General features: G+C 41.1%; 1 protein-coding gene across 1 annotated transcript in view; it reads left to right on the plus strand.

Annotated features, from left to right (window-relative positions):
• cacna1g (calcium channel, voltage-dependent, T type, alpha 1G subunit) overlaps positions 1–12,969 on the plus strand; it is a 281,896-nt gene that overhangs the window by 103,480 nt on the left and 165,447 nt on the right. The window contains exon 3 of the mRNA XM_016675902.1: positions 2,190–2,301. Coding sequence (XP_016531388.1) covers positions 2,190–2,301 — 112 coding nt within the window. The remainder of the gene's footprint in view (positions 1–2,189; positions 2,302–12,969) is intronic.

Consider the following 12,969-nt stretch of genomic DNA (forward strand, 5'->3'; position numbering starts at 1 on the left):
GTGTGTGTGTGTGTGTGTGTGTGTGTGTGTGTGTGTGTGTGTTTAACAGTGGGGCAGAACACTTGGAAACACCCCGTTCTTTTGCTTAATTATAGACCGCCAGCTGGGAAGGCAGAGGAAGAGAGTGAAGGCAGGAGAGGAAGACATATTGATTAAATTAGTCAGATTATTCATATTTAATGTTTCCCTTAATCAGCATGTATCTGCTTTAACCTGGATGCTTGTCTGGTAATGGGTCCAGCTCGTTCCCAACATCCCTCGATTTACAGTATTTGCTGGAAATGTATTTAATGGACACGGTCTGATTTCCACTTGTGAAACCAATTTACCTTTTTGGCTGAATGCGCCATTTTACAAATGTGGCTCATTGGGCTTTAATAAGACCTGGTGGCTTGACGCAGACTAAATAAGTGAAGTAAAATGTTCTCTTCCAACCACCACATACTTGCTAAATCAGTCAAAGCTATTATTATGACATCCTGTATCTGTTTCCCACTTCTTTTTTGAAGTAGTAATATAACTATACATCTTGGTTTGACGGTTAGCTCAACTGTAGCTGAGTACAGTTACAGTTCTTTGTGACATGCTAGGTACCGATGTGAAAACAAAACACTGACAAGATAGCATGATGTATTTGATTTGAAAGAACTCTAATGCTACCGTGGACGGCTAACGATGCAAGCTAGCGTCTGCTTTCAAGCTCTCTATTTGTCTTAAGCTAAATGGCTAACGTTAGAAAACTTAGACGTTATTCGATTGCTTCTGATTTAAAAATCTATAGCACTTAGACTGATCAAAGCTTAACTGGGTAATTCTACACTGAACTCTTTGAGATACAAATTGAGCTTTGGGAATCCTTTTGTTCTTTTGGAGACTTAGAATCTGAATTATATGAACTAGTTGAAACTGTACAAAACCCTTCTAACATTGATCATATGACCACTTAGGAACTGAATAGTCCAAACCTGATTTCAACGAGGGATTTTATGTGGTTAAATGAAGGTTATTATTATCGTAGGCCAGCAAATGGTAATTCTGACTGACTGTCAACACAACAAAAGCTGATGCCAAGACAGCTGCATAGAGCCATGGAGACTCTTTTAACCTTTTATTCTTCTCTGGCTACCTTGTGACTTCTCCTTTAAAAATCTTTATGAGTAGGTGATTTTACATGACTTTCAAATCAAGTTCTGGGCAGCTGAAGGTATTTATGGGGGTCAAGTTCTCGTCATTTTCCTCAGATCAACCTTTTAGGTCATTAAATCCCTTAGAGGTGAATTTATCTCCCCCTGAATTCTGCTACAATATAACATAATCGCTCATTTAGTCTTACAATACAACGGAGGGCTAGCAAAAGGCTAGCTGACCCATCTTCAGTATGGGTTAGCGAGATAAATGATCATGTGTCGGCTAATGCGGTAAAAGACCGGCAGGTCGTTTTTCCTCTTGGCCAGTGTGCGCACATTTACCTTCCTCTATGACTTTTAGGTCATGCGTCACACACTCCGACACACGCAAAAGGATGACAAACTGTCTATCGCGCCAAACCTTGTTAACCAGGCTTTGTGCAGACTGCAGCTTCAGTAGCAATCTATAATATGCGGGATAAATGTTTGGATGTAGGTGTGCAGCTCTGGTGTGTGTGTGTGTGTGTGTGTGTGTGTGTGTGTAGTGTTAACCTCTTTTTCCTTTCTATAGCCGACTCATTCGTTTGTGTAACAGTTGTGTTTAAGCCCTAACCATATTAAGCCCTTCCTCGTCGACCCCACGTTGACTGACATTATCGCTATCGAATTTGTCCCACTTTCTTGGCGTGCTCCTCTGTTGTGCCTCACATCGTTTTTTATCTACTTATCCATTTCCCTCGCCAACAATTTGATCATTTACCAGCACGCCTTCCTAGCAGATCCTTGCCCAACGGTGCGGAACGGGAGCAGTGTCAGCCACAGGTGGGTTTCTTCCCCCTGCATCTCCCCCCTGTCCTGACTCTCCTGTGGCTCATTTTGCTCTCAAAAACAGTTTTAGATTTCAAACTGTACCGAAAGAGGTAAACCAGCATCCGCTTGTCAGGCGAGGCAAGCATAATGAGGTCGCTGGAGGAAACGCATCCTTCTGTTTGCCACTTGTTGTGTCTGCCTGTTGCTGTTGTCATCTTGCCGTGTTGCCTTCCTTAACTCGCCCTCCTCCACATGGTTCGAACGAGCGTCCATGTTGGTGATCCTGCTGAATTGCGTGACACTGGGCATGTTTCATCCCTGCGAGGACATCAACTGTGACTCTGAGCGCTGCAAAATTCTACAGGTAAGTCCTTTTAAATTTTCTTTCACGGTGTTTTGTTACTGGTGCAAAACACCAATTTGCTATAAAATATGTCCCACTGTGTTAGCAAACACTGAAGAAGAAAACAAGCTGGCCACCATCACATCAGGGCCATATACAACCGTGGCCCCTCGCCCTTGCACCAAGGGCCCACTGTCCTCCTTGATTTAGATGTTCTTTGAAAAGGAACAAGTCATTAAAAGGCTTCTGCAGTCCTCAATGGCACGCTTAGGAAATGGGTTATAGGGCTAGGGTTAATCCAATCATCTGTATGAAGTGTATGTATGAAGGAGGAGATAATCTCTAAGGCATGCAGGACAGTGGGCTCTGGGAAACGGGGTTGGATGGTTTTGCAGAACGGCTCTGGATTGGCGAAAGATGGGAGAGACCTTCGGCTGAAGGACCTTGAGACAGAAATGTAAAACAAACGATGAATTCCTCCTCATTGTTTGAAACATCGGGAAAACCTATTTCTTTTGTATGAAAAGGTAAAAGTTGAAATTGATGCATGCATAGTCTCCATGGTTCTTTGGTCAGTAATATTTGACCTCCATAGCCCAAAATCACAATCTCCATGTTCCCTCGATCAGTAATGTCTCTCTATCTTTGCCTACATCCCGACACCAGGAAACGGACATTTTTAACAGACGCGCTAATGACTTCCTTCACAGCGTTGGATCTTTGTCCACAGATCCAGCGACATGAAGACAGAAATTTTGGATCTGTGACCAGCAAGCTTCCCGAGTTTTAACCACATAAGTGACCACATGAAGCTCTAGTCAATTCTCAAAAAATGGATGTAGAAACAGAACAAACTGAATATCTTCACCTGCTAATCAGACAAGAATGGGTGGGTCACCATGAGGATTACAGAATCCAGAAAAAAAGGCTAAACACTGTAAATGTAGATCTTTACAAACGTTTGATGCATTTGTATGTTCAGTTTACCATAAAAAATCCATAGCAATAAAAGCCTCCCCCACCACCAAGAAATAGACATTTGTTTCACCACCCAAAGCGTCAGCCATGACTGTAAGCAACAGAGGCTTTACCACCTCAAAGCAATCTCCCAGCAGCCTGTTCAGAGCAGCGGCAAAGGCCCTCTTGATTTCCTCCACGGTGGGACAAATTATGTCTTTTCAAGCTTGACCTGACATTTCCCACAGTGCTACTCCATTTCAGCAGTTTGTGAAACCCCTAGCTGCCTGGAAAATGCCTTCATCGCCTGCGCCTCACACCACCACTCTGCAACACACGCCTCTTCAGACAAATTGAGGTTATTCAGGTGATGTGTTTAATTTTGTCTAGCTTGATTATGTTCTTTTGGAACTTCTTCTGCTAAGACCTAACACTGAGCCCTATGTAACTCTGCTTAAGTAGCAATTCCTGTGATGGGTAAAACAGACATGATCAAGAAAACTGCATACTTATACCCCTCGAATCACTTCCTTTTTTTTATTAGCGTTTGAAATAGGAAAAAAAAACTATGCATAATTTTCAAAAAGGTGTTGCAGATTAATTCTGTCTCCTTTGCGCTGATTGCCTTAAATGAAATCTGTTGAGAGGAAAACTTATAGTCGACCAGAGGTACAGGTGTAGGGTTCAAAAGACTTGACACTAGAGGACAGATTCGCCTTCCAGGGGAACAAAAGCACTAAAGACACACCCAGAACTACACTGGAACGGGATACGTCAAAACATATTCACATAGTGGCAGAATCATTGCTGTAAGGTTGCTTTTCATCAGAAGCAACAGGAAAGCTGGTGAAAACCAATGGAGTTCTACGGATTAAATACGACAAGAAGGAAAACAAAGAACCTGAACACTGAGTTTTAAATCACAGAGTATCGATTTGGTTGAATGTCCTCGTCAAAGTCCAGACCTAAATCACAATCTGTGGCACTCTGACCACAATCTGATGAAGAACGAGAAGCTTTAATAAGATAAAAAGGTAACAATTTAAGCTCCGTGCTGCAAGAGATGCTTTTCCAAAGTACTAAAAGGCTATGTAAATGTGTGCCATGTTTAGTTTTTCTGCCATTTCACAAATACGTAAAATCGACTTTTTTGAGATTTATATCATGTTGTAATGTTATTACCTGATCAAAAATATACCTGTAGAGGTGCCTTGATTCTTTCATGAACGTTTCACAAATCTTTTAATCTCCCGTGGCAACCATTCAGCTGTGAAAAACGCCTGGATGGACCTAGCACTGTCTTTGAGATGCCTTGAAACTGCAGTTTTCAAGCTAATTATAAAGCGTTAAATTATGAAGTCAAAATTGTTTAACTCATATTTGATATATATGGCATTTTTATAACAACTGAAGGTAGTATAGTTACTTGATTGTGCAATAAAATGGCAGCAGGTGGCTGGAAAACACACATTATTAATCCTTTAATAAAATACACCAAGGTTTGGAGGTTAAATGTGAAAAAATATCTTGTAGATACTTTTGCAAGCCACTGTAGCTGAACCTTTGAGCAGTCATCAGCTGGGAACATAAAAATAAATGAGCTGATAATGTGCTCACTTCACACTTGAGATTTAATTCATTATTTGGTGAAAGTAACGACATCACACATGATGAGTCTTTATTCAATAAAACAAGCATCACCAGCTGAAAACCCCCCCACTGGGATGAACACATCCAAACTCTTCAAACGCGGAACGGCATCAGACACGCCAACGTCAAAAACTCCACGTTTGCATCGTGCATTGCAAGCCCATGCGCGCGTTGTTCAAACGCGAAACAGTCGACGGGGCTCAGAGAGAGACTGGAAACTCTGGGGAGAGAACTGCTCTCTCCAAACGTTTTCCAGCATTCCTGACCTTTTTGCAGTCCTCTCCTTTTTCGTTATCCAAGTTGGAAAACAAACAACAGTGTCGCGCGCGGGGGCGTTGCCATTAATTTGTCGACCTTCTTTAACACCATAAGAGCTAATGGAGACACACTGATGCTTGTACTGTGAAATACAGAGAAGGAAAATAACTTCGGCATCGGGTGAGGGATCCGAGCAGTCAGGCGCGGCGGGGCTACATCAGCTCTCTCCGATGCCGTTCGTCTTGTGCGGCGAAGAGACGAGGCGCTCGCTAAGTGGCTCCAAATAGATAGAACTAAGTCATCCTATTTTCTCGTCCGCTGACTCCGAGGAATGAGCAGCTTCGTCCTAAAAAGAGAAACCTCTGTCATTTGGGAGAGAACAGACCTCCCTCTGCGCTCTCTTTTTGGGATTAGATTGAGTTTTAGTGGTCCAAACGTTTATAGTCTTTGACGCATTTTAAGTCGAATGTTTATTTCAATCTTCCAGAAGATAGATGCATCCACTTCCATCTCTTTTACCTAATATGGACTTGTATTTTGAGAGGAAGAAAAAAGGGCAAAGCAAAGAAGAAGAAAGGAAAGGGGTGGCTTGTAGCATAAAACAAATTAAAATCAAAACTCTTTGGAGAGAAAAAAAATAGGAGGAAATTAAGTGAGACTTAATGTTTAGGGAATGAAAAGAAGAAAATGGAAAAAGAAGGGGAGAGGATATAAATCAAACAAGAAGGAAAACAGAACAGAATGAGCAAAAGAAGGAAACACAATGAAAAAAAGAAGGAATTTTCGAAGGAAATATTTGCCAAGACAACTTTGAAATGGCAAATTGGACAAGGAAAATAATGAGTTGGTAGGAACAAAACGTGAACAGAGTAGAAAGAACAAAAGCAGTTAAATTAATGGCTAGTAGAAATAGACAACAAATTGAGAGAGGAGAGAGAATGAACTGGAAAAATGCAGGACAGATAATGGAATGGCAACAGATGGAAAAGAAAGATATGAAAAGAAAGAATAAAATCCATCCAACCACAGTTTTTCATTTCCCTGAGATTGGCTTGCAGGGACAACAGGTCTAGAAGGGACATGCGGAGACCCCCCACCATCCCCCACCCTCCAGCCAACTCTCCAGCTCACTCTGGGAGAGTATCCAGAGAATGCAGACGGATCAAGAGTTTATTGATCAGCTTAATCGTCATTGGGAAAGGTCAACGCAGCACATGCATTGCGGAGACTCGTGAGCGGGATGCCAGGAGAACCCATCCATCTGTTGTCTGTACCCGCTGGTCCTTGTACCTCCAGCAGCCATTGGGCAGGGGACAAGGTATTCCCTAGACATGACCAAACAGCACAAAGAAAGACGGGGAAAAAACACTAAGGACAATTTGGAGAGACCATTTGACATAACAGTCATGTTCTTGGACTGTAGGAGGAAGGCAGAGTACCCGGACAGAGTCCACACATGCACAGGGAGAACACACAAACTGCATGCAGAAAGACCGCAGGCTGGAATTTCAACCTAGGACTTTTTTCCGCAAGGTAACATCTCTACCAACCGTGCTGCTGTACAGCCCCACGCCAAGAGAACGAAAGGCAGACACAAAAGGAGCGACCACTTAAAAACAAGGAGTGTAATATGACAACATTGAAGGAAAGGAAACTCGTTGAAAGAAAAGCTGAAAGTAGGTGGTTGAAAAACAAAGGAAGGCCTGACGTTAATAGCAGTTACAGTTGCAGTGAATAACACACATTATCTCTTCATTGTGGCAAAAGTTAGTGAGTGGGATCTAATAAGCAGCAGGAGAACAAGTTTTCCTCCAAAGTCATTTCTCTACCAACAACCACAGTGAGTATAAAGATTAATTGAAGAAAGGGGTTGAGGTGATGGATGGATTGAACGTGGGGATGTGTCATTGAGGGGAATGTGGGGGGAACTCCTGATAAAGGTTTGGATGGTGGTGACTCAGTGTGGGGGTGCAGTATTCAAGCAACGGTCTTTTCTCTAACCACAACCTGGAACAAAGAGGAGTGGATGAAGAATGAGAATTGAAAGTAGGGATGAGGGTGATGGGATAAGGAGCAGGAGGAGGGATGAGGTGACGTCAGGGAGGGTGGGTTTGAAGGATTGTGATGGACAGTGAAAGTTAGGTGAACTGACTAAGTAGACTATTGGATAATTTTATCTGCTCCCCAAACTAATCTTAATAAGTTGATTTCATCTGTTCCAAGTAGGAACAATAGGCAAGCATCAGGATTTGAGTGAAATTGACATTAACAAACTTTATGGTGAGATGACATCTCGAAAATTGCAGCTCTTGTGAGATATTACTGTTCTGTAGGGTTCTATAGAGGGGTTGGGGCGCCCCACAAGATGCCTCCCTGGGCGGTTGGCCATGTTGCCCATATCAGAAACCGCCACTGGCTTCAAGGAAAGAACAGTGGTGAACAGGTGACAGGGGTCATTGGTACATGTCAGACCAAAGTTCAATAATGTAGCTCACATTGCAAAAGAAGTTATTGCAGGTTCTGATAATGCAGATGTCAAAACGCAAAGAATCACATTTTAAGCTACACAGTCAGAAGTTAACAAGAATTTGGTTTATTTAGTCTTTCATAAGAGAAGAATGAAGGGGTTCATTTGTTAGTCATATTTTCACCATGTTATTTAGCCATAACTGTTGCAGTTTTAGCTAAATATTTAGCTCGCTAACTAAATATTTTTTTTAAATGTTGATGTTTATTAAATCCTTCAACAATTAAACAACAGAGACAGTGAAACAGATGCTCACAATATGAATACTGTTAAGTATGCAACATTGAATAGTTTATACAGAGAAGGACTTGAGTTTTTAACATTTTTTCCCCTGAATCCCCCTGAAGCAAATATTTAGCTCCAAGCTAAACCCAAAATGTTAAGCTAACTATAGATAGCTAGTTTGCTAAATAGTTAGATGTTATCTCCTATTTAGCAATAGAAAGTGTCTGAATAGGAGACATCCTATTTAGACATTTTGAATGTTGGGAAGTGCAGATGACGGGTGGGGGAGGGGGGGCTCCTGTTAAAGGTTTGGAGCTAACTATCTAAATATTTAGCTGTTATATTTAGATAGCTAGCTTCAAACTAGATATCTAGTTAGCAAGCTAAATATTTAGCTTTAAACTAGATATCTAGTTAGCAAGCTAAATATTTAGCTTTAAACTAGATATCTAGTTAGCAAGCTAAATAATTAGCTTCATACTAAATATTTAGTTAACAAGCCAAATATTTAGCTTCGAACTAAACATTTAGTTTGAAGCTAATTATGTGGGTTAACCCAAACTATTATGCCTCAGTACATGAAGAATGCTGGACACCATGGTCAAAAGAAGACCAGCATTAGTAAAATAAGACAACAGAAGTTTGAAGAGAAAGGTAGATGATAAGAGAGGAAAACAGAATGTGACCGGTCAGTGTGCAGAACAGGAGGCATTGGGATGAAAAAAAAAAACAAACAAGAAGGATCTGAGGAGTTGTGGTTCGGATTCTGCTGTTGCCACGGCAGCCCGAGCCCCTCCACGCTCTCTGACTTCTCTGCTCCAGGTTATGAGATGTGATTTAATTTGGCAAGTCTCTTCTGCGGAGCTCCGATGAACTTGCAGCCCAAAGGTTAAACACGCTGTTAGTAATTGCCCCGCTTCCTCCATTTCAATCTCGCTGTCATCTATAGAGATGGTAAAGGCACACGACCTACACACATTATTCTGTGATCTGTCTCCCTTCACAGAGCAGACACCTTCCCAGAACTGGTATTGTTTCTGTTAGCTTGGTTTGGCTTTGTTTCATTCCGTTTAGATGTATTTGGTCAGGAACCAAGCATAAGCAATGTCACAAAGCAACCGTTGCCCTTTACACAGGCCTTCTAGCTACCAGCTAATTTATAGACATGGGTTCTGTTTGTGCTTTTCTAATAAAAACAGTACAGTGGAAAAAAAACACATATATTCTAAACAGGTTACGATGAAAGTGCTTTGTAAACTAACAAGTGGTCCATGACAGATGTAGTAATTTTGCTGATACAATCTGCTACACATTCTAACTTTTACAATACATAGACAGTCTTTTGAAAACCCACTGGTCTGGTCAGTGTGCCACTAATGCTTCACCAGCACTCCATCACTATGAAATGTGTCCATTGAGACATTCAGTGAAAACCAATTTTCAATAAATTTTAAATATTCAGACTGTAAAGACCTGAAACTGATTTTCCTGAGGATTTCCCAGGTTTTAGCCACGTCCTTTGGTCACCTTGGAGTTGACTATTGGCTGAGTCGTGACCGTTTTGTCTTTGGATCCATCCAGATGATAGTTTTCCATCATCTTCAAAGTATTTCTGGTTTTAGTTTCCATTTGAAACTGTCATTTTAGTCATTTTTTAAAATCTTTCTTTGCTCCTCCAATCAACCTATTAATCAAACTCCCCTTTTCTTTTGAACGTTGTCTTCAACAACCAGTTTTATTTTGATCTTCAAAATGCGGTACACTGTAACCAGCACGTACAACATTTATTCTCCTTTAAGGCTCTTGTTTTTTCTACTGTTGTTTTTGGTTTTACAGATCTGATGACCTCACTGATTAAAACTCTCTGCTGTAATTATTTCAAGCCCTTTAAAATAGCAATTTCGTGACAGATTAATAACGACGCGTGTAATGATCGTTGGGTCTGGTGGCTTTCTGTTGCTCGCCTGACTGCACCTACTGGTTAATGAGTCGCCGTATGAAAATTAAAAAATTCGATTGAAATCGGTGACTGAACTCGAGTTGTGATGCTGGACTCTATGCAGCAGGAGACAGTTGCAGATTCTTTGTGGACATAGTCAGAGCCAGGAGTCCAACAGTCAATGTAAACAACCCATTTCTTAACAGACTCTCCAATCTTTACAAGCCTTTCCGGTGCCAAAAAAGCAAATAAATATAGCATTACTGCTATGTTTTTCAGAGCTATAATCCTCCTTCTAACAGTTTATCCCTTTTGGCAAACAGACCTTGGATGATATGTTTGATACAGAAGACGACACATCAGAGAGCTCTCCAGCTCAGAGGGAAGAACGTAAAGGCATGAGCTAAGGTTTGACTGATAGAGAAGTTTCAAAGAAGTGCCAAACTTGTATCATCCCTCTTCTTCTTTCTTTCTTTCTTTCTTTCTTTCTTTCTTTCTTTCTTTCTTTCTTTCTTTCTTTCTTTCTTTCTTTCTTTCTTTCTTCTTTTTACCCCAGAAGGACACATTTCAAAGAAGCCACATTCCTTTCTGAGTAGCAGAGCTCATACTCCCCTACCACCCAAGCAGTGACAGTACAATGTGATGTCAGCCGAAAGCTAATAAAGCCGTTGTCAGTACTGTTTGAACAGCGGATTAGAGAGATACACCCAGAGAAGACAGTCTGGAGAGTGGGAACGCTGCCGTGAAGAGGAGCTGCTGTGGAAAGCGCCGCGCCTCTAAACTTGCGTTTGTGGCCTCGCCTTGATGAAACGTCGCAGGCAGCTGGTGTCTGTGCGCTCTGAATTGGCGGTGATTGAGCCCACAATATTATCTCCCCTCCACCTGTGAGGAGTAGATCTGGGCCTGACTGGCAGATTTACAGTTAGCCTGGTCTATTGTTCTCACCACATGAGGCGTACGCCGCCTTTACCGCCACTTACGGCTGTCCGCCCGCCCGTCTGCGCACGAGCGTTTATGCATGCAATGGCAGCACCTGACCCCAATGATAATGGCATTTAGACTTTGTGACAGGCAAAATTAGCATAGAGAGTGGCTGTGATTTATTTTTAGGGAGAGGGCACGGGGAAGGGTTTTCTCAGAATCGACGGCAGCCGTTTCAGTCAAAAACCAATCTGACGGCTGACGGTGTTGTCTGCATTGATGGCCTTTAATCCTCCACACAAACACTTAGTGTCTAGTGAAAGTGTTTGTAGTCTTAAACTCTTCAGATTTTGACTCACTGAAAGCTCAGTTACCACTGAGTTTGTTTAGAGTTTAAAATTAGACCTTAAATGTGCTCATTTCTGCCTGAGTGCTAACGGTACAGGATTTGAATTTCTAACTTACAGACAAATTACCTGGCTCGCATTTTAGAAGAAAGTCATTTTTGCTCAGATTCATTAAACATTCCAGCTGCAGATGTGAAAGTTGGAACAGACATATCCCGAAAGATTAAATGCGGTTAAAGGTGGTTCTACAAAGTTTTTACTCACAGGAGCTGAACATCAAATATCAAGAATATTATGATTTAGTTTGGACTGGATCCAGACTCCGAATGCGAGGTTGAAATCATATTTCCTTATTAAAAAAATACACATAAATGGTTGATGTGGTGGCTTTTTGTTAGTGTTTGAGCAGTTTTGCCCATATTGTGATTCATTCATCTGTGATTCATGCTTTTTTGAGACAAAAATGTTTTTTTAAGGTTATACAAGCAAGCTACTTGTGCTAGAAAAACTTGAAGCTATTGCTCCCCCAAAATTAATTTTGTTCAATTTTACTCATTTAATAAAAGTTTATTCAACTAGTATGGAGGCCAGAGAAGTGGAAACATAATGAAACTAGTTCCAACTTTCCCTCCACAGCTCTGCCACAACACACACAGAAATCAAAATCTACAATCAAATATTTTGGAACACTTAAAATAAGTTATTTTGCATCTCTCATATTGTCAGAAAGGTTTTAGATGTTGAAATGATCATTTATGAGTTCTATTTCAGAGCAGGTTTGGATAGTTATTCCAGAGCAAATTCAACACGATTAAAGAGATAGCTAACCTTAGCGAGTTAATAGCGAGTGGCATGGTTAGCAATACTAACGTTTCCTGTAAAGCAGGGGTCTCCATCGCCAATCAATTGTAGTGGGGTTCCTGTAAAGTCGAGGACTTTAGAAGAGACTCACTGTTTTAGAAAAAAAAAACTAATTACTTCCAAATGTACCTTGTTCCTTGACTTAAGCTAATTAAGGTACAATAGGTAAAATATTCACTCTTTTTTAATGGTATTATCACTGAGCTGTGAATAGCAAAAAGATTATTTTCAAAGAACTTCCAAGTTCAGTGTTTCCTCTTTCCACACTAACTTCCAAGGCTCCTACATACTGGCTGTATTCTGTGAGCTGCATTGTTCACGGACGGTTGAGATTTCATAGTTTAGTCCCTACAGTTCCTGTGATTTCTTCAATTCCCACAATCCGGATGGATGCTTGCAAGTTTGAGCTAGCTGGGCGCCTTGCCATGTTTCTTCTCCATCGAAAAATTGACCTTTGCCTCAATGTGTCCAGCTGATGCCAACTTTGAGAAGAATAGAAGTTGAATACGCTCAGCCCTCTATGGGGTGGGGGTCTTTGCTGTTAGCATGACATGTTAGCGCTTAGCATGGTGAATTCAGAAGTAGAAAAAAAAATCTACTCACATATGGTCAACCTAATAATAAACCATTTGTGATCACCAGATAGTCTCAAAATGAAACGTTTTAGTGCCAGAGCTAGGAAACAAACATAAGAGCTGCATATTGTTGTAACAATAAAAAAGTTTATCGTTTTGGTGAGACATAGAATCGCGTTTATCTAACAGATTGCCATCTTCAAGACGCCGCTCAAACGTCTCACCAGGTGTTGCCGTTTCCTGTTTTGAGCTTTCTCATTTAAATTGGAGCATATCTTGCGTTTAATGAGGTATAAATCTTGAAACATTCTCGCTTTGCATCTCATTATAACGAGAAACTTTTCTCATTCAAATCAGTAGAGGTCAAAGGGTTCCTCTGCGCCTCATGCAGAACATCAATATGTTTGTTGGCTGCCTCATAGTAAATCC

This window comes from Poecilia formosa, unplaced genomic scaffold (assembly GCF_000485575.1).
Source record: "Poecilia formosa unplaced genomic scaffold, Poecilia_formosa-5.1.2 Scaffold4, whole genome shotgun sequence".
In the NCBI taxonomy this organism is placed as follows: Eukaryota; Metazoa; Chordata; class Actinopteri; order Cyprinodontiformes; family Poeciliidae; genus Poecilia; species Poecilia formosa.